This window comes from Balaenoptera acutorostrata, chromosome 7, assembly GCF_949987535.1.
Source record: "Balaenoptera acutorostrata chromosome 7, mBalAcu1.1, whole genome shotgun sequence".
NCBI classification, from domain to species: domain Eukaryota; kingdom Metazoa; phylum Chordata; class Mammalia; order Artiodactyla; family Balaenopteridae; genus Balaenoptera; species Balaenoptera acutorostrata.
In genome coordinates this window covers 45,368,260-45,394,497 of record NC_080070.1, presented here as the reverse complement: position 1 = coordinate 45,394,497, position 26,238 = coordinate 45,368,260, and the positions used below count along the sequence as shown (strand labels likewise).

The 26,238-nt window shown below is 38.4% G+C and overlaps 2 protein-coding genes across 7 annotated transcripts in view; both read left to right on the top strand.

Annotated features, from left to right (window-relative positions):
• BBS9 (Bardet-Biedl syndrome 9) overlaps nucleotides 1-26,238 on the top strand; it is a 465,641-nt gene that overhangs the window by 144,877 nt on the left and 294,526 nt on the right. The window lies entirely within an intron of this gene.
• Nucleotides 21,548-22,399, top strand: LOC103010662 (40S ribosomal protein S3a-like). The gene has a single exon (XM_028164769.2). The coding sequence runs from the start codon at nucleotides 21,566-21,568 to the stop codon at nucleotides 22,358-22,360; it is 795 nt and encodes a 264-aa protein (XP_028020570.2). The 5' UTR covers nucleotides 21,548-21,565; the 3' UTR covers nucleotides 22,361-22,399.

Genomic DNA, 26,238 nt, shown 5'->3' with positions numbered 1-26,238 from the left:
CCTCACTTTCAGTCTGTATGTGTCCCTAGGTCTGAAGTGGGTTTCTTGTAGATAGCATATATACGGGTCTTGTTTTTGTTTCCATTCAGTGAGTCTGTGTCATTTGGTTGGAGCGTTTAATCCATTCACGTTTAAGGTAATTATCGATATGTATGTTCCTATGACCATTTTCTTAATTGTTTTGGGTTTGTTTTTGTAGGTCCTTTTCTTCTCTTGTGTTTCCCACTTAGAGAAGTTCCTTTAGCATTTGTTGTAGAGCTGGTTTGGTGGTGCTGAATTCTCTTAGCTTTTGCTTGTCTGTAAGCTTTTGATTTCTCCATTGAATCTGAATGAGATCCTTGCCGGGTAGAGTAATCTTGGTTGTAGGTTTTTCCCTTTCATCACTTTAAATATATCATGCCACTCCTTTCTGTCTTGTAGAGTTTCTGCTGAGAAATCAGCTGTTAACTTTATGGGAGTTCCCTTGTATGTTATTTGTCATTTTTCCCTTGCTGCTTTCAATAATTTTTCCTTGTCTTTAGTTTTTTTTTTTTTTTTAATTTTTATTTATTTATTTATTTATTTATTTATTTATTTTTGGCTGTGCTGGGTCTTCGGTTCGTGCGAGGGCTTTCTCTAGTTGCGGCAAGTGGGGGCCACTCTTCATCGCGGTGCGGGGACCGCTCTTCATCGCGGTGCGCGGGCCTTTCACTATCGCGGCCCCTCCCGTTGTGGGGCACAGGCTCCAGACGCGCAGGCTCAGCAGCTGTGGCTCACGGGCCCAGCTGCTCCGTGGCATGTGGGATCTTCCCAGACCAGGGCTCGAACCCGTGTCCCCTGCATTAGCAGGCAGACTCTCAACCACTGCGCCACCAGGGAAGCCCATGTCTTTAGTTTTTGTCAATTTGATTACTATGTGTCTTGGCATGCTTCTCCTTGGGTTTATCCTGCCTGGAACTCTCTGCACTTCCTGGACTGGGTAGCTATTTCTTTTCCCATGTTAGGGAAGTTTTTGACTATAATCTCTTTAAATATTTTCTCGGGTCCTTTCTCTCTCTCTTCTCTTTCTGGGACCCCTATAATGCAAATGTTGTTGTGTTTAATGTTGTCCTAGATGTCTCTTAGGCTGTCTTCATTTCTTTTCATTCTTTTTTCTTTATTCTGTTCCGCAGCAGTGAATTCCACCGTTCTGTCTTCCAGGTCACTTATCCGTCTTCTGCCTCAGTTATTCTGCTATTGATTCCTTCTAGTGTAGTTTTCGTTTCAGTTATTGTATTGTTCATCTCTGTTTGTTTGTTCTTTAATTCTTCTAGGTCTTTGGTAAACATTTCTTGCATCTTCTCGATCTTTGCCTCCATTCTTTTTCTGAGGTCCTGGATCACCTTCACTATCATTATTCTGAATTTTTTTTCTGGAAGGTTGCCTATCTCCACTTCATTTAGTTCTTTTTCTGGGGTTTTATCTTGTTCCTTCATCTGGTACATAGCCCTCTGCCTTTTCATCTTATCTATCTTTCTGTGAATGTGGTTTTTGTTCCACAGGCTCCAGGATTGTAGTTCTTCTTGCTTCTGCTATGTGCCCTCTGGTGGGTGAGGCTATCTAAGAGGCTTGAGCAAGTTTTCTGCTTTTACTTCTTAATTACATTTCTAATTTTTCCTTTTCTTTTTGAATGTCTACATTTTCCTCCAGCCACTTCCAAGTTAAAAAAGAAAGTCTAGACTTTCTATTTCAGAAAACACTGACTTTGAAGAAAATATGTGAGTATTTAAAACATGTAGTAGGCAGAAAAATCAAGAAAAAATTTCTGGAAATACATTGCAATGTGATTTAACCACCACACCAATAAATGTTTAAACCATACTGTTGACAGAATAGCCCAGAAAATATTATAATTAGTGACTCTTGATAGTAGCTTTCTGAATGTACCTTGGAATTGATTGGTACTTACAAGTTATAGAACTGTGGAAAATATTATATACCATATATAAAAAATACTATATCATCAGAATTTAATTTGTGACTAGATGACATTTGATAAAATTTTATTGATATTATAAACAAACGTGACACCCAATTAATTTAAAGCAATTATTATTCAGAAATTGCATTATTTGGCATGCTTTCATTTTGGGTTTGTAATTTGGTAAATCTTTAAATTGGAATGATCACTTGCTTTGTTGAGATTATGGTAATCTAAAAAGAGCAAGATGGGACTCCTAGTTAAATTAGACATCTGACCCAAACTTAGCAGTTTTCTCAGCTTACCAGGGAAAACACTTGATGGTTTCACTACTTTCTTCCGTCATCTTGAGAGATTCTACCCCATTTTCCTCCTCCATTGACTAACCTTTGACTTCCCAAACCTGCATGTCTTTCCAACAGGGGTGAATAAACACTCTTGGTATGTGAAGATTAAAGGTCCATGGACCCTGCAGGTACCCTGAAGCAAATTTGTTCAGAATTAATTTGGTACCTCCAATTGTGGTTTTTTTAGGATAGGAAACCAGATAGAATTCAACAGTGTATCTTGAATCTTAGAACTTAGTACTTTTGTTACAAACAACAGGAAAAAAAAAAAAAAAGAAAAAGACCAAGTTCCAGTAACGTTTACTCTTCAAAGGAAAGTTTTTGTCTTTCTGTGCCTGGTTATCTTCAAGAGTTGCAGAATAAAAAAGAAAATTTCAGTGGAAGTATACTTCAGCCTCTGATATAGAAAAGACCTTTAAAAAGAGTCATTGTTGAAATGAAAGGGAAAACATTCTGATTTTCTGGGATGTAAGCCTTGGAAAACAAGCCAGAGTAAAAGAACATGTAGAAATGAAAAACTTATGACTCCAGGAGATGACCTGTTGTGAATTATTTCAGAATTCAGTGGATATCTCAGTTGGTTGATTTTTCTCCTATGAATCCTTGCTCCTATGAACGTACTGAGTAGGCATCAGCTCCGTTTTAGAGTGAAACAGTCACTGCAACGAATATCACTGTTTGGAATACATAAACCAGTTGTTTTAGAACATACTGTAAAGTATGTACTTGTAAAGGGCAAAATGTGTCTATATGACTAAAGAATGTAAAGAAGTATTTCTCTAAGAAATTGTAGCTATTGATTTGTCTTTTGTCATAGGTGACTTGGCTTACAGATTTCAGAATCTAAAACTAGTAGATGCATTTTGCCAATTACACTTAGGTGATTCTAGCAACAGATATAGTAATCTGGAAGTGACAGAGGAATTAAGAAGCAGAGAAGCAAGAAGGAATAGATCCTTTCTTAGGCATATGCTTTCTACCTTTTCGTAAAATAAAGTGTGCAACAAAATATATGTTTCACAATACTACCGATGCAGCTGACTCCTGGAATTCAGTTGATTATGTTCTATTTAGGAACAGAAGCAGTTAAAAACAGGCATTTGATAATATATTTGGTAAGTTCTAGTTGGGTCGGCAAAATAGTACATTCAAAATCATGAAAGGATGCTTCTCTTTATTTTTTATTTATTTTTTAAAAAATATTTTTAAAATTAATTTTTATTGGAGTATGGTTGCTTTACAATGTTGTGTTAATTTCTGCTGTACAACAAAGTGAATCAGCTATATGTATACATATATCCCCTCTTTTTTTGGATTTCCTTCCCATTTAGGTCACCACAGAGCATTGAATAGAGTTCCCTGTGCTATACAGTAGGTTCTTATTAGTTATCTATTTTATACATAGTAGTGTATATATGTCAATTCCAATCTTCCAGTTCATCCCACCCTCCCTTCCCTCCTTGGTATCCATATACCAGATATCTGTTCTCTACATCTAGGATGCTTCTCTTTAAACATCAAGCATAGGGCAGAATCAATTTTGTTATATCCAAACACCTTCATGTTATTGAAAACTTATTGAATAATTGGGTACCTTATAAATAGTTATCAAAGTCAGTTTTTCAATCCTCTACATTTTTACCATAGAGAACCTTCTGAAATTTCATTATTAAGAAATCTTAAGATAGCCTTCTTTTTTTTAGGAGAGATATGCTCAGTTCTCTTATTTGTTTGAAAATCTAGGCTTTCAATTGTTAATATGAAAATAAATAGAAGATATAGGAGAGACTAGAGCTTTAGAAGAACCTTAATCAGTTGAGTAATGTCAGGTTCAGGGATATTTTTAAAAGCCATATTTTTACTGTTAAGATATTATGATGGTTAAAGCAGAGGACCCTGGACCACATGCTCACTAGCTTACTAACTATGAGACCTTGGGCAAGGTATTTAAATTCTCTGTGCCTCAGACCCTCTTTCTGTAAAATGGGGCGCAGAGAATTTAAATACCTACCACGTGGGGTTGTTATGAGGATTGAATAAGTCAATACAAGTACTAATAGCACTACTATATATGTTTTAGCCAACACTATTATTAGATTTGGTGCATTTGCCAATTTGCTTACTTTGACGATTGTTTTCCTTAGAGAGCCTATAACTCTCTAGTTATTGAATTAAATTCTTTGCAGGAATACAGTTGTCTCTGAATTATATCTCTCTTAGAAGATTGGGCCCAAGATAGGAAAGCTAGGCAAAACAGATATTTCCTGGTAAATATTATGTAATGGGTCACTGAGTCAGCAACATCATTTAGTGCCCACATGTGTTCAGAGTTTTGTTTTAGCCTCTTCTGTTTGCTGGATTGCATCAAGTTCAAACAGTTCAAATCACAGGGATTTGGAAATTGTGTTTCTTAGAGGAATTTGATTCAGGAAGGCAGCTCGTTATGGTTTCTAAGATCAAGGACTTGAACTGGAGTCCACATGGAATCCATGTTGAACTGGTACCTTGACGCAGTACAAAGGAACAAGTCGTACTTTTCTTTTTCTACCTATTGAACCAGTACCATAATCAGCCTGGAAAAAAATACTTTGCTTTGTGGTTTAAATAACAGTCAGCAGTCTTTTATTGTTGTTGATACATAGAGAAAATTTGGAAGATGGTTATCTGTATAGTGCTGCCAAATATATTGTTATTATGCAGACCCTGCAGGCAGCAGCTGCAGTTGTTTTCCAAAGGACGTGCAACCAATCTAGCTATCGTGCACCCAGCTTTAGTATTGCTGGCTGTATTTGTTCTTTTTATTCACAGATGCATGCATACTAACTAACACTTTTAGTCACAGTGTTAAAATTGAAGGATGGGTGCTATATTTTGATGGTCCTTATCTTCTCTTTCATCTGTTCTTGGTTGTAGTTCTTAATTACTGCAATTATTCTTGGGCATTTCTGATCACAAGCATACATTCAATTTCTATCTAATATATCCTTTTTTTTTGGTTCAGGGCAGTTATGTAAGTATATGATGTACTGAAATGATTTGCTTTGACTTGACCCAAGTAAAGTTTACTTTAAGTCTTGAGCCAGCTGAAATAAGATTCAGCTGATTTATGCCACTATTTTTTTTCCAGTAATGTTGACTGGAGCAGAACCACTTATTGTGCTAATGCTCACTTCTAAAATGTACAGGCTTATTTACATAGCCTGAAAAAAGTATCCATACTAGTTGCATTTTAATCTTGTGGTAGGCAAAGTAGCATATTGTAAAAGGTATAGTTTGCCTCTTTGACATGGTTTTCTGGTATGAAACTTGATGTATTAAATATTAATCAAAATAAGACGCGAGATGGATATATTTGTTCCAGAATTATAGTCATGTGGTCAATTTTATACCATACCTGTGAAGCAGATAGTGGTAATCAATAATAATAATGATAAAAATTATAATTATTTAATATTTATTAAGCCTTTACTTTGTACCAGGCACTTGGGTTAAGCTCTTTACATTAAATAATTCACACCAAACAACAAGTTTTGAAGCAAGTGCTAGTATTACTTTTTAATTTTACAGATGAGATAACAGAGGCTTAGAGATGTTAGCATACTCTCCAAAGCCACACAGTTTTTTAAAATTAATTAATTAATTAATTTATTTATTTATGGCTGTGTTGGGTCTTCGTTTCTGTGCGAGGGCTTTCTCTAGTTGTGGCAAGTGGGGGCCACTCTTCATCGTGGTGCGCGGGCCTCTCATTATCGCGGCCTCTCTTGTTGCGGAGCACAGGCTCCAGACGCGCAGGCTCAGTAATTAGCCACACAGTTTTGAAGCAGGGATCCACTTCCAATTGTTTCTGACTTTAGAGCCTGAGCTCTTAGTGTCTGTTCTATTTTTACTACCTTCCATGTTATATATTGGCATGCAGTTATATAGATCAGGGTCTTGGCGGCAAATAGATTGCACACTCAAATGGGGTAATTGATATAGGAGTTATGAACAAGAGTAAGAGATAATAACAAGGGATGATGAAGAGATGGTGAGGCTAGCAACAGTGGGAAATATTATCATCCCTATATACGAAGGGACAAAAGAAGGGATTGGTTACTGGATCTTGAAGAGAGGGCCATCTGACAGCCCCTGTTGTCTTAGGTTGAGGGACATAACCAAGCTTGGTGACCTAGCAGGGAAGGAGCCGAGGAAATAAATACCCTGACCGCATTTTCCTCCCTCTCTCCAGTCTCTTGCCAGTGATCCTCATTGGCTGAACTCAACTGGAAGCCAGAGGAAAAGAGATCCTTTGATGCAGTGATGAGCTTCTTCTGGCACACAGCAGGTTGGAAACAGATAAAATGTTTGCAGGGCAAACAGAAAATATCCAGTTCACAGATGCACTACCAAGAAAATAGTTTCTCAATGTCAAAGCATTAGTGAGGTCAGGATTTTCTACTTAGGTCTCTAATCATTTGACCTGCTTATTCTTAATTTTAATTTTTTATTTTGACTTCTTAATTATAGATTTCAGAAACAGCATGCATTGGTAGGGAGAATGTAGACCAAGATTCTTTCCTTGAAATTGCCAAGGTTACGTTTAGGATTTTGAACAAATTAACCTTGGATATGTCTCAACTGTTTTCTTCTTCTTTAAACTATGAATAACAATATCAGTACTGTTCTAGGTAGATACAATAAACGTTCATGAAATAGTTATAAAATTTGGACATTTAATAACATATACATATGTCTACATTTTTACCTTTTTTACTAGTCTTCTCCCTTTCTAAATCCTTAAGTGTTTATCTGAGATCATTTTTCTTCTCCCTAAAAAACACCCTTTACTGTTTCTTTGAGTATGGGTCTGCTGGTAAGTTTTCGATTTTTTTTTGTCTGAAATGAAATGATTTCTTTATCTATGTTCATTTTTGAAGGGTATTTTTGCTGGGCATAGAATTCTAGATTAGCAGTTATTTTCTTTCAACACTTTGAAAATATCAGTCCATTAGTCATCTGGTTTCTGTAGTTACTATTGAGAAGCTAGCTGTGTTGTTCTAACTATTACTTCTTTGAAGGTAGTCTATCCTTTTCTAGTTGCTTTTAAGATTTTTCTCACTTTGATTTTCAGAAATTTTACTATAATAGGCTTAACGTTATTAATTTATTCACAACTTGCTTCTTTCCAAAACACTTATTTCAAGAGGACCCAAAAGGTTGGAGTGTTAAGTAATTGTTATTTTTTAAAAATAAAATTAATAAAAAAACTGATAGCAAATGAGGGCTGATGTAGATAAGTTAACAGGTTCCTCTTTTAAGTACTTTTACATATTTCTTCTTTTTTTTTTTTTTTTAATTTTATAGCTACTTTATTTATTTATTTCTTTATTTTTGGCTGTGTTGGGTCTTCGGTTCGTGCGAGGGCTTTCTCTAGTTACGGCAAGCGGGGGCCACTCTTCATCGCGGTGCAGGGACCGCTCTTCATCGCGGTGCGCGGGCCTCTCACTATCGCGGCCCCTCCCGTTGCGGGGCACAGGCTCCAGACACGCAGGCTCAGTAGTTGTGGCTCACAGGCCCAGCTGCTCCGCGGCATGTGGGATCTTCCCAGACCAGGGCTCGAACCCGTGTCCCCTGCATTAGCAGGCAGATTCTCAACCACTGCGCCACCAGGGAAGCCCTACATATTTCTTCTTAACATTGCTTCTTTTTTCCAGCTTTATTGAGGTATAATTGACAAATGAAACTGTATATATTTAAGGTGTACCATGTGATGGTTTGATACATGTTTACATTTTGAAATGATTACCATAAGCTAATTAACACATTCATTATCTCACATAGGTACCATTTGTGAGTGTGTGTGTGTTAACATTGCTTCCTTTTAAAAAAAAAAAAATTAATTAATTAATTTTTGGCTGCATTGGGTCCTCGCTGCTGTGTGCGGGCTTTCTCTAGTTGCGGTGAGCGGGGGCTACTCTTCGTTGCGGTGTGCGGGCTTCTCATTGCAGTGGCTTCTCTTGTTGCGGAGCATGGGCTCTAGGCACACAGGCTTCAGTAGTTGTGGCACGCGGGCTCTAGAGCACAGGCTCAGTAGTTGTGGTGCATGGGCTTAGTTGCTCCGCGGCATGTGGGATCTTCCCGGACCAGGGCTCAAACCTGTGTCCCCTGCACTGGCAGGCGGATTCTTAACCACTGTGCCACTAGGAAAGCCCAACGTTGCTTCTTAACAGAAGAATGATGGTAATGCAGGAAGTCAGGTAAGGTCAAAGAGAATCTGACAAGGTTTCCTCTTTCCCTGATCTAATGCCAGGAATGTAGAAGAAGAGAAGGAAAGGATAGACTTACGTCAATTCAGAAGTATTATACAAAGTGAAGGATCTTGAAAATAGTAGAAGATTGTTTATTGCAAAAGACAAATTATTTTGCCCAATGAATTGTCAGTCTATAGTGAAGGCTGTCATGCTACTGAAACATTTTTCCTTACATACACCAAATTCATATCATATTAGCATCAACAAAATCTCCCATAGTCAATTCTGTTACTCAGGACAAGAAAATGTAGAAAAAGGAAAACAAGAAATTTTATGATGTAAAATGTAAGAGTCTTTTTACAATCATTAAATTGTATTGGAGTAAAAATGATGAAATGCTTTTCTTTTGATAGTAATCTTAAAAAGTTTGTATACTAAGTCCTGTAAACCAGATATTTGAGTTATTGGATTGATATTGTACAATGGAAAATATCTGAAGCCTTCTGATTTCTTGAAAGGTTATGTTGTGAAAAATTTGTTTTGTAAGAGTAGATGTACAAAAAGCGTATGTCGTTGTTATTACCTAGAATCCAATAAAAGATAACTTTTGCAAATTACTACCACATGTGTGTAGGAGTTGCTGTCACAGTTTTTTTAAAAAAATTAATTAATTAATTAATTTTATTTTTTGGCTGCGTTGGGTCTTCATTGCTGCGTGTAGGCTTTCTCTAGTTGTGGTGAGCGGGGGCTACGTTTCCTTGCGGTGCACGGAAGGAAGGGTTACACTTCTCATTGCGGTGGCTTCTTGTGTTGTGGAGCATGGGCTCTAGGCACGTGGGCTTCAGTAGTTGTGGCATGTGGGCTCAGTAGTTGTGGCTCACGGGCTCTAGAGTGCAGGCTCAATAGTTGTGGCACATGGGCTTAGTTGCTCCATGGCATGTGGGATCTTCCCGGACCAGGGCTCGAACCCGTGTCCCCTGCATTGGCAGGCAGATTCTTAACCACTGCACCACCAGGGAAGTCCAGTTAGGTTATTTTAGATAGCAGAATAATTTGTTTTACATTTTAAGCATTGAAATGCCCCTTTAAGTTCTGTATTCCTGTGACTCCAGCATGATATATAATAGAAATAGCACAGAATAAAATATTTTGGCAAGTAATTGAAATAGCAAATGCTGTGGGTAGTCTATTGAATGAAATAATGATATTTGCAGGGGCATTGTATGAGTGCAGTATCTGTGAGAAGTCTTCTCCCAAAGCTACTAAATTCAAGACTTATGTCCTTAAACCATATAATTAAAAAGAAGGATATAAAGCAATTGACAAAGCAAAGAATGACCAGCAATTCATTGGTGACTGCAATATAGTATAATTTTCAACTTTTAACTTGCAACCTATATTTGCTTTTAAAGTATCACTTAGCTGTGCACATGCAGCCACAAAATTAGGATTTTTTTCTCCTTGTGGTCTGTATTTACTGAATTTTAAAGTTAGGGCAAAATTCTGAAGTCATTTGAACCCTAAGGGAATTTACAGTCTGCAATCATAGTAGAAGCAGAAGTATTAGTAACCATAAAAAAGGCCATTCTCATTTCCCACTTAGAGGTCATATGCCTTGTGTGATCTGTTACAATTGATGGCTTATCATAGGCCATCTAGAATTTTCAAAAAATGCTTGGGACTTCCCTGGTAGCACAGTGGTTAAGAATCCTCCTGGACACGGGTTCAATCCCTGGTCCGGGAAAATCCTACATGCCGCAGATCAACTAAGCCCGTGTGCTACAACTACTGAGCCTGTGCTCTAGAGCCCGTGAGCCACAACTACTGAGACTGCGTGCCACAACTACTGAAGCCTGCGAGCCTAGAGCCTGTGCTTCGCAACAAGAGAAGCCACCGCAATGAGAAGCCCACACATTGCAACGAAGAGTAGCCCCTACTCACCACAACTAGAGAAATCCCGCACGCAGCAATGAAGACCCAACGCAGCCAAAAATAAATAAAATAAAATCAATAAATTAAAAAAATTCCTTATTAGTACTGAAATGTGTTTAAAAGTTGGCTGTCAGTTTATAAGTACAATCTTTGCCTTACATACTGCACTTTTGGTATATTTGTTACTAGTGATTACTCGGTTGTAGGGGCTGATAGACACTGAGGAGTATTTTGCTTTTATAAGTTAAAGGTGTTACTAACTTGGACTAAGTTCTAATAGATTTAGATTATTTGTTTATCATTAAGTATCATTGCAAATAAGTTAGTTCTGTAGGCCTACAAAAAGGAGACAGATTTGTGCTGTAATGAAACCTTTTGATACTATTCAAATTATGCTGTATTTTGTTGCAATAGCGTCACTTTATACTCTACCAAAATGAAGTTGTAAAACAAACCAATGGCTAGATATTGTTAGCAGGTCTGCAAAATGGCCTCAATCATTGAAGGAAGAAAAAGTCAAAAGCTAGGTGGTCATGAAGTACACGTGTTCATTGGAGTAAATGATGTGTGTAGAGGGGTGCGAATTGAAGATGTACAAGTGAATAAATGTCACCTTCTGAGTGGTAAAAGGTAAGTTGGCAGGATGTTGTTGTTTGGGTGCTCTCAGCAATTCAGGCAGCTAGCTGACTGTATGCTTCACAAAGACCACATTGACCACAAAGACCACAAGGACCACATGCAGCATCTGTGGGGAAACATGGAATCAAGTTAGGAAGGACTGGAGTTGGAGGATGCAGCTCATCACAGAACCCTCTGTTCTCCCTAGAGAAGAAAGTTAAAGCCAGAAATAAGGTTAAGCTGCCTAAAGGGACTGAAAGGAAATGGTGAAAGGAAATTTAGAGGTTGATTTGTCAAGATTAGCCTAAACTTTCAGGTAGGAGTAAAGTAGGTCAGAAAATAGACATCAGTGAGTTTCTGAAATTCTTTGTTTTAACTGGATTGTTCTGCAGAATTATCATTGCTAAGGTGTCTAATCATAAGATTTGGTTGTTCGCTAAAGGTCTGATGTTTGGTAGCTTGAATTTATAGAGCTATAGGAAAACACCATTCACCACAATTCTGAAGTTAGGAATTGTCCTTATCTCCTGAACTTTGTGCCACACTGATTCTCCATCTCAATCAGTTGACAGTATTTCTAAATTATGGTAGCAGTTTTCAAGAGATAAATAGATCTCTTCTTGGTATTTTGAAAATGCAAGCCCCAATCACTACTTTATGAGGGATTTTTAAAAAGTAGACTTAATACTTATTATGTCCTCAATCCTGACATAGTTTCTATAGGGGAAATCAGAAGACTACATCTCTGACCTGTGACGTTTTAAGAGACACCAACCATACACATATGGGGGAAAAAAGAAAGCATTTTTAAAGCAACATAAAAGCAAGCATTATATTAGTTGGTGTAGATTGTATATAAGTAGTAGTTGTTCTTTGGCACAATGAAAAGAATGTGAGTTTTGGAATCAGAGAGAGCTTGGTCCATTTACTAGTTAAGAAACCTTGAGCTAATCTTGTCACTTCTCTGAGACTGAATTTCCTTACCTGCAAAATGGAAGTGACAATATTGAGGGCTTAGACTTGTGGCTTTTAGTTTTGGCGGCTTTAGAATCACTGGAGCATGGGGTCTTTAAATAACACTCATTTTTGGACCCCAGAAGGACTAGGTATAGGTGATTTTTTAGAAAATTCCCCCAGGTGATTCTATTGTACTGCTAGGATTGAGAATCATTGACCTAGAGTAAGGTAGTGACGAATGAATTCAAGAATTTGGAGGACTTAAAATCGTAGCAGAGTTGAGCTAGAAGGGGCATTAGATCAACTGGTTTAACTGCTTCATTTTGCAAATGAGGACACTAAGAAGCAAATAAGTCATTTGATTCGGTGACTTTTTATGCAGAGGCGTGAAGTAGAGAAAGAATTATGGTCATTTCTGTAACATGGTGTTGAGGTTAATTGTACTGATATTGAAAGAGATGGAAAGGTTGGGAAAGGGACCAGGTTTATGAGGAAGAAAAGTTTAGTTTTCATTATATTGAATTTAAGGCAACTGATGTACATAGATGGAAATAAATGTGTGTGAAAGTTTTTTTTTAACATCTTTATTGGAGTATAATTGCTCCACAATGGTGTGTTAGTTTCTGCTGTACAACAAAGTAAATCAGCTATACATATACATATATTCCCATTTCTCCTCCCTCTTGCGTCTCCCTCCCTCCCACCCTCCCTATCCCACCCCTCTAGGTGGACACAAAGCACCGAGCTGATCTCCCTGTGCTATGCGGCTGCTTCCCACTAGCTATCTATTTTACGTTTGGTAGTGTATATATGTCCATGCCACTCTCTCACTTTGTCCCACCTTATACTTCCCCTTGCCCATGTCCTCAAGTCCATTCTCTGTGTCTGCGTCTTTATTCCTGTCCTGGCCCTAGGTTCTTCAGAACCATTTTTTTCTTTTTTTTAGATTCCATATATAAGTGTTAGCATACGGCAGTTGTTTTTCTCTTTCTGACTTCACTCTGTATGACAGACTCTAGGTCCATCTACCTCACTACAAATAACTCAATTTTGTTTCTTTTTATGGCTGAGTAATATTCCATTGTATATATGTGCCACATCTTCTTTATCCGTTCATTTGTCGATGGACACTTAGGTTGCTTCCATGTCCTGGCTATTGTAAATAGAGCTGCAATGAACACTGTGGTACATGACTCTTTTTTTTTTTTTTTTTAAGATTCTGATTGTGAAAACCTGACTTGAGAACCTGCACGAGGAGCTACTTTATTTTATTTTTTTTAAAGTATTTATTTATTTATTTATTTATTTATTTATTTATTTATTTATTTATTTATGGCTGTGTTGGGTCTTCGTTTCTGTGCGAGGGCTTTCTCTAGTTGCGGCAGGCGGGGGCCACTCTTCATGGTGGTGCACGGGCCTCTCACTATCGCGGCCTCTCTTGTTGCGGAGCACAGGCTCCAGACGTGCAGGCTCAGCAGTTGTGGCTCACGGGCCTAGTTGCTCCGTGGCATGTGGGATCCTCCCAGACCAGGGCTCGAACCCGTGTCCCCTGCATTGGCAGGCGGACTCTCAACCACTGCGCCACCAGGGAAGCCCATATGACTCTTTTTGAAGTATGGTTTTCTCAGGGTATATGCCCAGTACTGGGATTGCTGGGTGGTATGGTACTTCTATGTTTAGTTTTTTAAGGAACCTCCATACTGTTCTCCATAGTGGCTGTATCAATTTACATTCCCACTAACAGTGCAAGAGGATTCAGATTATTGTTTGTAGATATTTTGATGATGGCCATTCTGACCATGTGAGGTGTTACCTCATTGTAGTTTTGATTTTCATTTCTCTAATGATTAGTGATGTTGAGCATCCTTTCATGTGTTTGTTGGCAATCTGTATATCTTCTTTGGAGAAATGTCTATTTAGGTCTTCTGCCCATCTTTGGATTGGGTTGTTTGTTTTTCTGATATTTAGCTGCATGAGCTGCTTGTATATTTTGGAGATTAATCCTTTGTCAGTTCCTTCATTTGCAAATATTTTCTCCCATTCTGAGGGCTGTCTTTTCGTCTTGTTTATGGTTTCCTTTGCTGTGCAAAAGCTTTGAAGCTTCATTAGGTCCCATTTGTTTATTTTTGTTTTTATTTCCATTACTCTAGGAGGTGGATCAAAAAAGATCTTGCTGTGATTTTTGTCATAGAGTGTTTTTCCTATGTTTTCCTCTAAGAGTTTTATAGTGTCTGGTCTTACATTTAGGTCTCTAATTCATTTTGAGTTTATTTTTGTGTATGGTGTTAGGGGGTGTTCTAAGTTCATTCTTTTACATGTAGCTGTTCAGTTTTCCCAGCGCCACTTATTGAAGAGACTGTCTTTTCTCCATTGTATATCCTTGCCTCCTTTGTCATAGATTAGTGGACCATAGGTGTGTGGGTTTATCTCTGGGCTTTCTATCTTGTTCCATTGATCTAGGTTTCTGTTTTTGTGCCAGTACCATATTGTCTTGATTACTGTAGCCTTGTAGTATAGTCTGAAGTCAGGGAGTCTGATTCCTCCAGCTCTGTTATTTTCCCTCAAGTCTGCTTTGGCTATTTGGGGTCTTTTGTGTCTCCATACAAATTTTAAGATTTTTTGTTCTAGTTCCGTAAAAAATGCCATTGGTAATTTGATAGGGATTGCATTGAATCTGTAGATTGCTTTGGGTAGTATAGTCATTTTCACAATATTTATTCTTCCAATCCAAGAACATGGTATATCTCTCCATCTGTTGGTATCATCTTTAATTTCTTTCATCAGTGTCTTATAGCTTTCTGCATACAGGTCTTTTGTCTCCCTAGGTAGGTTTATTCCTAGGTATTTTATTCTTTTTGTTGCAATGGTAAATGGGAGTGTTTCCTTCATTTCGCTTTCAGATTTTTCATCATTAGTGTATAGGAATGCAAGAGGTTTCTGTGCATTAATTTTGTATCCTGCTACATTACCAAATTCATTGATTAGCGCTAGTAGTTTTCTGGTGGCATCCTTAGGATTCTCTATGTATAGTATCATGTCATCTGCAAACAGTGACAGCTTTACTTCTTCTTTTCCGATTTGGATTCCTTTTATTTCTTTTTCTTCTCTGATGGCTGTGACTAAAACTTCCAAAACTGTGTTGAATAATAGTGGTGAGAGTGGGCAACCTTGTCTTGTTCCTGATCTTAGTGGAAATGGTTTCAGTTTTTCATCATTGAGAACAATGCTAGCTGTGGGTTTGTCATATATGGCCTTTATTATGTTGAGGTAAGTTCCCTCTCTGCCTGCTTTCTGGAGTGTTTTTATGAAAAATGGGTGTTGAATTTTGTTGAAAGCTTTTTCTGCATCTATTGAGATGACCATATGGTTTTTATCCTTCAATTTGTTAACATGGTGTATCACATTGATTGATTTTCTTATATTGAAGAATCCTTGCAGTCCTGGGATAAACCCCACTTGATCATGGTGTATGATCCCTTTAATGTGCTGTTGGATTCTGTTTGCTAGTATTTTGTTGAGGATTTTTGCATCTATGTTCATCAGTGATATTGGTCTGTAGTTTTCTTTTTTTGTAGTATCTTTGTCTGGTTTTGGTATCAGGGTGATAGTGACCTCATAGAATGAGTTTGAGAGTGTTTCTCCCTCTGCTAGATCTTGGAAGAGCTTGAGAAGGATAGGTGTTAGCTCTTCTTTAATGTTTGATAGAATTCGCCTGTGAAGCCATCTCGTCCTGGACTTTTGTTTGTGGGAAGATTTTTAATCACAGTTTCAATTTCAGTGCTTGTGATTGGTCTGTTTATATTTTCTATTTCTTCCTGGTTCAGTCTCGGAAGGTTGTGCTTTTCTAAGAATTGGTGCATTTCTTCCAGGTTGTCCATTTTATTGGCATAGAGTTGCTTGTCGTAATCTCTCATGATCCTTTGTATTTCTGGCAGTGTCAGTTGTTACTTCTCCTTTTGCAGTTCTAATTTTATTGATTTGAGTCTTCTCCCTTTTTTTCTTGATGAGTCTGGCTAATGGTTTATCAATTTTGTTTATCTTCTTAAAGAACCAGCTGTTAGTTTTATTGATCTTTGCTATCGTTTCCTTCATTTCTTTTTCATTTATTTCTGATCTGATCTTTATGATTTCTTTCCGTCTGCTAACTTTGGGGTTTTTTTTGTTCTTCTTTGTCTAATTGCTTTAGGTGTAAGGTTAGGTTGTTTATTTTAGATGTTTCTTGTTTCTTGAGGTAAGATTGTTGCTATACACTTCCCTCTTAGAACTGCTTTTGGTGCATCCCATAGGTTTTGGGTCGTTGTGTTTTCATTGTCATTTGTTTCTAGGTATTTTTTGATTTCCTGTTTGATTTCTTCAGTGATCTCTTGGTTATTTAGTAGCATATTGTTTAGCCTCCATGTGTTTGTATTTTTTACAGTTTTTTTCCTGTAACTGATACCTAGTCTTATAGCGTTGTAGTCAGAAAAGATACTCGATACAATTTCAATTTTCTTAAATTTACCAAGGCTTGATTTGTGACCCAAGATATGATCTATCCTGGAGAATGTTCCATGAGCTGTGAGAACAAAGTGTATTCTGTTGTTTTTGAATGGAATGTCCTATAAATATCAGTTAAGTTCATCTTGTTTAATGTGTCATTTAAAGCATGTGTTTCCTTATTTATTTTCATTTTGGATGATCCGTCTATTGGTGAAAGTGGGGTGTTAAAGTCACCTACTATTATTCTGTTACTGTCGACTTCCCGTTTTATAGCTGTTAGCATTTGCATTATTTATTGAGGTGGTACTATGTTGGGTGCATAAATATTTAGAATCATTATATCTTCATCTTGGATTGATCACTTGATCATTATGTGTTGTCCTTCTTTGTCTATTGTAATAGTCTTTATTTTAAAGTCTATTTTGTCTGATATGAGAATTGCTCCTCCAGCTTTCTTTTGATTTCCATTTGCATGGAATATCTTTTTCCACCCCCTTACTTTCAGTCTGTGTGAGTCCCTAGGTCTGAAGTGGGTCTCTTGTAGACGGCATAGATACGGGTTTTGTTTTTGTATCCATTCAGCCAGTCTATGTCTTTTGGTTGGAGCATTTAATCCATTTACATTTAAGGTAGTTATTGATATGTATGTTTGTATTACCTTTTTCTTAATTGTTTTGGGTTTGTTATTGTAGGTCTTTCCCTTCTCTTGTGTTTCCTGCTTAGAGAAATTCCTTTAGCATTTGTTGTAACGCTGGTTTGGTGGTGCTGAATTTTCTTAGCTTTTGCTTGTCTGTAAAGGTTTTAATTTCTCCATCGAATCTAAATGAGATCCTTGCTGGGTGGAGTAATCTTGGTTTCAGGTTTTTCCCTTCCATCACTTTAATTATGTCCTGCCACTCCCTTCTGGCTTGCAGAGTTTCTGCTGAAAAATCAGCTGTTAACCTTATGGGGATTCCCTTGTATATTATTTGTTGCTTTTCCCTTGCTACTTTTAATATTTGTTCTTTGTATTTAATTTTTTATAGTTTGACTAATATGTGTCTTGGCGTTTCTCCTTGGATTTATCTTGTATGGGACTCTGTGTGCTTCCTGGACTTGATTAACTATTTTCTTTCCCATATTAGGGAAGTTTTCAACTATAATCTCTTCAAATGTTTTCTCAGTCTCTTATTTTTTTCTCTTCTTCTTCTGGGACCCCTATAATTCTAATGTTGGTGCATTTAGTGTTGTCCCAGACATCTCTGAGCCTGTCCTCAATTCTTTTCATTCTTTTTTCTTTATTCTGTCTGCGGTAGTTATTTCCACTATTTTATCTTCCAGGTCACTTATCCGTTCTTCTGCCTCAGTTATTCTGCTATTGAGTCCTTCCGGAGAATGTTTAATTTCATTTCCTGTGTTATTCATCATTGTTTGTTTGCTCTTTAGTTCTTCTAGGTCCTTGTTAAATTTTTTTTATATTCTTCGTTCTATTTCCAAGATTTTGGATCATCTTTACTATCATTACTCTGAATTCTTTTTCAGGTAGACTGCCTATTTCCTCTTCATTTGTTTGGTTTGGTGGGTATTTACCTTGCTCCTTCATCTGATGTGTATTTCTCTGTCTTGTCATTTTGCTTAACTTACTGTGTTTGGGGTCTCCTTTTCGCAGGCTGCAGGTTTGTAGTTCCCATTGTTTTTGGTGTCTGCCTCCAGTGCGTAAGGTTGGTTCAGTGGGTTGTGTATGCTTCCTGGTGAAGGGGACTGGTGCCTGTGTTCTAGGGGATGAAGCTGGATCTTGTCTTTCTGGTGAGCAGGACTGAGTCTGGTTGTGTTTTGGGCTGTCTGTGAACTTGTTATGATTTTAGGCAGCCTCTCTGCTAATGGGTGGGGTTGTGTTTCTGTCTTGCTAGTTGTTTGGCATAGGGTGTCCTGCACTGGAGCTTGCTGGTTGTTGTGTGGAGCTGGGTCTTAGCATTGAGATGGAGATCTCTGGTAGACTTTTCACCATTTGATATCATGTGGGGCTGGGAGGTCTTTATTGGCCCAATGTCCTGAACTCGGCTTTCCCACCTCAGAGGCTCAGGTCTGACCCCGGCCGGAGCACTAAGACCTTGTCAGCCACTCAGCTCAGAAGAAAAGGGAGAAAAGAAAGAAAGAAAGAAAGAAACAAAAAAGTTACTAAAATAAAAAAAATTACTAAAAATAAAAAATAATAGAAGTAATAAAAAAAAGAAAAAAAGAGAGCAATGAAACCAAAAAAGAAATCCACCAATGACAGCAAGCACTAATAACTATACAAAAAACCCCCCCAAAAAACCAGACAGAGAGAACTGTAGGACAAATGGTAAAAGCAAAGCTATACAGACAAAATCACACAAAGAAGCATACACATACACACTCACAAAAAGAGAAAAAGGAAAAAATATATATATATTAAAAAAAGGAAGATAGGAACCAAATCAATAAAGAAATCTACCAATGATTAAGTTCTACATACTAAACTAAAATAAACATAAAACTAGAAACAAATTACATGCAGAAAGCAAATCCCAAGTCTACAGTTGCTCCCAAAGTCCACTGCCTCAATTTTGGGATGATTCGTTGTGTATTCCGGTATTCCACAGACGCAGGGTACATCAAGTTGTTTGTGGAGATTTAATCCACTGCTCCTGAGGCTTCTGGGAGAGATTTCCCTTTCTCTTCTTTGTTCACACAGCTCCTGGGGTTCAGCTTTGGATTTGGCCCCGCCTCTGCGTTTAGGTCACCTGAGGGCGTCTGTTCACTGCTCAGATAGGATGGGGTTAAAGGTGCGGCTGATTAGGGGGCTCTGGCTCACTCAGGCCTGGGGCAGGGAGGGGTACGGTAGTTATATTTGGAATATGGGGTGAGCCTGTGGTGGCAGAGGCTGGCGTGACACTTCAACAGCCTGAGGTGCTCCGTGTGTTCTTCCAGGGAAGTTGTCCCTGGATCACAGGACCCTGGCAGTGGCGGGCTGCACAGGCTCCCATGAGGGAAGGTGTGGATAGTGACCTGTGCTTGCACACAGGATTCTTGGTGGCTGCAGCAGCAGCCTTCACATCTCATGCCCATCTCTGCTGTCTGCCCTGGTAGCCACAGCTTGTGCCCGTCTCTGGAGCTTGTTTAGGATGTCCTCTGAATCCCCTCTCCACGCGCACCATGAAACTATGGTCTCTTGCCTCTTAGGCAGTTCTAGACTTTTTCCTGGACTTCCTCCCAGCTAGCTGTGGTGCACTAGCCCCCTTCAGGCTGTGTTCAAGCAGCCAACCCCAGTCCTCTCCCCGGCATCTGACCTCTGAAGCCTGAGCCTCAGCTCCCAGCCTCTGCCCGCCCCGTTTGGTAAGCAGACAATCCTCTCAGGCTGGTGAGTGCTGGTTGGCACCGATCCTCTGTGAGGGAATCTCTCCACTTTACCCTCTGCACCCCTGTTGCTGTGGTCTCCTCCCTGGTTCCAAAGCTTCCCCCCTCCCACCCCCATCTCCTCCAGTGAAGGGGCTTCCTAGTGTGTGGAAAGTTTTCCTCCTTCACAGCTCCCTCCCAGAGGTGCAAGTCCAGTCCCTATTCTTTTGTCTCTGTTTTTCCTTTCTTCTTTTGACCTACCCAGGTATGTGTGAGGAGTTCTTGCCTTTTGGGAAGTCTGAGGTCTTCTGCCAGCATTCAGTAGGTGTTCTGTAGGAGCTGCTCCACATGTAGATGTATTTTTGATGTATTTGTGTGGAGGAAGATGATCTCCACGTCTTACTCCTCTGCCATCTTGAAGGTCCCCCCTCCGTGAAAGTTGTTTTTAAACTGAAAAGACTCATACACATGAAAGTTAATATAATTCAAGTGGAAGTACTCAGAGGTGATCTGATCACATGATATTTGAGATTACAGGCTGTGAGTGAGACTGGCAGTTGTTATCACAGAGGTAGCTAATAGAATGAATTCTCAGAGTTAACAGAGAGTTGGAAGCAGAGAAGTTTGAGTAGTGTTTAGGGATTCTCAAAATTAGGAAGCAGGAAGAAGAACCCTTGAAGAAAACAAGGAGTAGACAAGTGGGAGAAGTCCAATGGCACTGGAGCCAAAGGAACGGAGCGCATCACAACAAAGATCTGTGTCCCTGCAAGTCCTGTGCTTCTGCATGTCTGGTGGGTATCACCTGAGTATTGAGAGGGTGCTTCAAAATTCAAGCTTCCTATCTTCATCATCTCCCCATTCACTCCACAAAATACAACCCACCTTCTATTGTATATCTAATCTTGATAGATGTCTTTATATCCAGCTCTCTCAGGCTAAACCTTAGGGATTTTCTTTGACTTCTTTTTCCCACATTTAATTGATCATCATGTACTATTTATTATTCTTTGTATCTCTGCCGTGTTTCTTCTGTCCACTGTCATTGTACTATTTTCATTAATTCCAAAGCCTAATACAAAGGTAGTTTTTTTTTTGTTTTGTTTTAAACCATAGTTCTTGGAAATAATGCTATAATTTCTGCTAGGTTAGAAGAAATACTGTGGTCATTATGTACATAATAGTTCACTTGGTCTGGGCAAGAGAACCCATATAGATACATCCAGGTATGATGACAATATAATTTATTAACTGGGATACTTCTGAGAGTGAAAGGAGGTGGTGTTAATAACTGTACCAGGACAACAGGCATAAACTGGGACTGACCTTTGCAAACCAGGATGTATTACCTCCTAGCTCAGTGGTTCTCATCTGGGAGAGATTTTGCTACCCAGGGGACATTTGGCAATGCCTGGAGACATTTTTGGTTGTCATAACACAAGGAGGAGGGAGAGTTTTTATTGGTATTTAGTGGGTTCAGGGCAGGGATGGTGGTAAACATCCTAGAATGCATGGGATATTCCCCCACAACAAAGAATTATTTCACTTTCTTCATTTAATTAATTCAGTGAATGTCTATTTAGCCTCCCTCTCTGTGCCAGGTACTCTGCTAGGTTCTGGAGATACGTTTATGAGCAAAGCAATCATAGTCACTGAAGTTATGGAACTTGTAGTGAGGAAGACTGATATTAAATACATAATTACAGCCTTTTGGCTCTAGGAGCAGCACTATGGCGGTCGGAAAGAAAAAGCTCCTTACGAAAGGCGGTAAAGAGGGAGCCAAGAAGAAAGTGGTTGACCCATTTTCTAAGAAAGATTGGTATGATGTGAAAGCACCAGCTATGTTCAATATAAGAAATATTGGGAAAACACTAGTCACGAGAACTCAAGGAACCAAAATCGCATCTGATGGCCTCAAGGGTCGTGTGTTTGAAGTGAGCCTTGCTGATCTGCAGAATGATGAAGCTGCATTTAGAAAATTCAAGCTTATTACTGAGGATGTTCAGGGCAAAAGCTGCCTGACTAATTTCCATGGCATGGATCTTACCCGTGACAAAATGTGCTCCATGGTCAAAAAATGGCAGACCGTGATTGAAGCTCACGTTGATGTCAAGACTACCGATGGATATTTGCTTCGTCTCTTCTGTGTGGGTTTTACTAAAAAACGCAACAATCAGATTCGGAAGACCTCTTATGCCCAGCACCAGCAGGTCCGCCAGATCCGCAAGAAGATGATGGAAATCATGACCCGAGAGGTGCAGACAAATGACTTGAAAGAGGTGGTCAATAAATTGATTCCAGACAGCATTGGAAAAGACATAGAAAAGGCCTGCCAATCTATTTATCCACTCCATGATGTCTTTGTTAGAAAAGTAAAAATGCTGAAGAAGCCCAAGTTTGAATTGGGAAAACTCATGGAGCTACATGGTGAAGGCGGTAGTTCTGGAAAAGCTACTAGGGATGAGACAGGTGCTAAAGTTGAACGAGCTGATGGATATGAGCCACCAGTCCAGGAATCTGTTTAAAAATCAGACTTTTAATGGCGACAAATAAAAGACCTCATTTGTGATAAAAAAAAAAACATAATTACACAGATAAAGATATTATTTCAATAGTGAAAAATCCTGAAGGAATAGTAGTACCTTGTTCTTTGGGAGCATGTAAACAAGGGACCTCACCTAGAATGTGAGGTCCTAGGAAAATTTTCTGAGTTGAAATCTGAAGGATGAGTAGACTTGAGCTAGACAAAGATCCTTTTTAAAGGGAGGGGAGGAAGAGCATACCAGGTACTAAAGGGGAATGGAGAATGACAATTCCAATGAAGTGGAAGAGGGAAGTCAGTAGAAGGATAGGGAATGGAGGGCTGGGGAGCATGGGTGGTGGAGGGAAGTGACTACAGGTCAAATAAGTAGGGGTCATAGCTTAATTTAAAGGATTTTAATTTTTATTTTATTTTACTTTTAATGTTTATTTATTTATTTGGCTGCGCCCGATCTTAGTTGTGGCACACGGATCTTCGTTGCCACGTGCGAGATCTTCGTTGCAGCATGTGGGATCCAGTTCCCTGACCAGAGAACAAACCCAGGCCCCCTGCATTGGGAGCACAGAGTCTTAACCGCTGGACCACCAGGGAAGTCCCAGGATTTTGATTTTTAAATGGGAAATCACTGGAGGTTTCTGATCCAGGGAATGGTGTGATTAGACTTGCATTTAAAAAAAAATCCCCTTTCTAAAATGTTGTCTAATTCTGTTATTGCCATACTTAAAAGAGAGTGCTCACAGCCTTCAAGATCTGTCATAGTCTGGCCCATTTGCATTTACAGAGACTCTTCACTTACCTGCCTCGTTTACTGCATGATGTGTTCGAAAGCTGCCCTGATTTTTCTCCTAAAAATATCTGTATATTGATGTTAACATTTTAATTGCTTAAAATAGTGGTCATTATTTTTTCCCACTGACATTCTTCAATAGAATGTTAATCTAAAAAAAAAAACACCCAAAAAACAAAACAACAAAAAAAAGAATGTTAATCTAAATAGTAAGAAATACACTTTTCCCCACAGGGTATGTTATGATAAAAGCTATTTTAATTTTGGAGGAAAAGTAATGTGGCCCAGAAAGATTTGCATTTTTTGTGAATTAACTCTGATGCAGAAAAGCTCTTATGATTTCTTGCCATACTGCACTTGAGATGACATATGATTGTGTCCCTCTAAAATTCTCCACCTGAAATACCTTTTTTCTGTCCATCTCTTTTTGTTTACATCCTATTTGTTTTTCAAATCCTCCATGAAGCCTTTCTTGGTTTCATAATATTAACATTTTATAGTGTCCTTTTCTATGTTACTATTGAACTTTGTTCATTCATTATATTACTTAGCACATAGGGTCTTGTGTTATCTAGAATGGAATATAAGCACCTTTCTTCCTTAGTGACCAGAGATGAACCACACCTCTGTAACCTTTTATGACATGTAATATAGTATTAATTTAAAAATATTATTTTTAACACAGTATCATGTAGCTGCACCGTGAGTGCCTATGGAATGAGTGAATGGGAGGGACATGATCAGTTCTGTCAAATACTACATGAAATTGAGGAGTACTGAGAAAATTTATTGTTCCTCCTCCATTAGGATCTTTCAGTGGTTTCCTATTGCTTGTGGCGTAAGGTCTACAATTCTTTGCAGGGCATTCAAAGCCTTTGTATTTTTGTCATCTTTAATTTTTATCACCCCCACTTTTCCATATGAATCCCCTTGGGGAGAAATAGACTTTCTGGTTGATGGAAACAGGTGTATCTTAATACTTAATGCTGTTCCACTGTTCTGGAATGCCCTCCCAGCCTATGCAACTCATGTCTTTCCTTCTAGATCCAATTTGAGTCTTTCTTTACCTGCTTACTTTTTCTTCATAGCGCCTGTCACCTTTGAACTTACTATATATTTATTTCTTTTGTTCATTGTTTTTCCTCTCCTTACCAGAATGTGAGCTCCTGGAGGACAGAGATTTTTGTGTCATTTCTTCATTGGTACTCACTTTGAGAACTATCTCTGACACATCTTTGATACTCACATAGATATTTGTTGAGTATCTATTTGGTTCTGGCTTTGGTAAAGCGCCTCCTGAATGCCCTGTACTCTATGCAGGGGGTGTGTGTGTGTGTGTGTGTGTGTGTGTGTGTGTGTGTGTGTCCCCTTTAAGGAGAATGCTTTGCTGGAATACCCTGCTCCTTCTCTTATCCAATTCCTGCTTGTGTTATCTCCTCTAGAAAGCATTCTCTCTGCTCACTGTCTGATTTTGATATTCTTTCACTTTGTTTTTATTGGTTCCCTTGCTTACATCCATCATTCATCAGAGCATGCTTCATACATCTCATACATTCTTGTTTGATTTACATATCTGTAATGGCCACTGTACTTTAAGTTCTTTGAGGAAAATGACCAGTGTAACCTGCCTATCTATCTATAACATCTAGAATGATGCCTGGATATAGTAAGTTCTAAATAAACACATAATTTTCAATAATGAAAGAGGTTAGAGTTAAGTCCTTATAAATGTATTTTGCTTCCCCAGTGCAAAATAGGCACTTCTAGAAGTTATATCTTTTCTTTTTTTTTCTGGTTAGCAATTTACCTGTTCAGTCTTGTGAACATAATTAGCCAGATTTAGCAGTCTTGTGTGACTTTCTAGTAAGTCTAATAAGAGATAGGTTTGAAAGAGCAAGCTCACGTCTGAGTTTTTGATGCTTAGAAATTTCTTTACTACAAATGGTATTTTGTTCAGTCTACCCAACTACAGCATCTGTAAATTCTGCAATTTGCTGTGACAACTTCTTTTGGCAGAGCTATTTTTACTATGATATGTTTGGACTCTGGCCTTGGCTCCCCCATTTTACTTGTCCTTTTCTTGGGCATTCTAATTACCATGTCTCTCGTATTAAATAATCCAGCTCTTGATTATCGAGGCTAATTGTGGATAGCAATAATAACTAAAAACCATTTACACAAACCTCAAATTACACCTTAAAAATTGTTTTAAATTTTCCATTCTTGGGAAGTCAACATGGAATGGTGGGCAAAAATATACCTCACTGTGAATCAGGAAACTTAGATTCTACGTTTGATTCTTCCTGGCTCCCAGATTTTGTATTTGGTACAAACTATGTATGTCAAAAGGTATTGATATGAAGCTTTGCCTGGGAGATGGTCATACAGAGAAGAACAAACAAGGCCTAATTATTTTTAAAAATTGCAAAAGTAACTCCTCAACACATAAGAGCTAAAAATACACAGGTTGTTTCCTTAATGCCTGACTTAATTCTGGTAAGGGCTTAATACATTAGAAAATTATGGCATCAAATCATGTCTTCTTTCATGCATCAGGGAAGGACTCCAACATCTAGTTTTATTTATGGAAAGATTCATTGCTTTGAACTTTTACTTTAGAAAATGTTCTTATTTTCCTTGGGAGAGACTATATTTGCATACTAGCTTTCTTGGCATTCATACGTTCAAGGCTCAGTGCCAGGTTAGATCTACCACCTGCATATTCTTATCTTCCCACTCCTTTTGGCATTGTCTTATTATTTGATGATTAGAAGGAATAAGGAAGGGACAGTAGATAACTGTAAATAAAGTTGGGTTTATCTTATATTGATCTAAAGGGTTCCATTTAAAGTATTATGGACAATTACAGAGGTCTTCTAGATTTATTTGTTAGTCTATAGTTATTGATTGGTATATGGAGTGTTGTGGTATTTTTGTATTTGCTTATGACTTAGTATTAGAGGTGAATTTTGAACTCTTTTGGAAAATTTCATATAGATGAAGTCATTGTGTCTGGCACTGAGGGACACAAATTCAGTGTCACATAATTCCTGCCCTGAGGGAATTAACAGCCT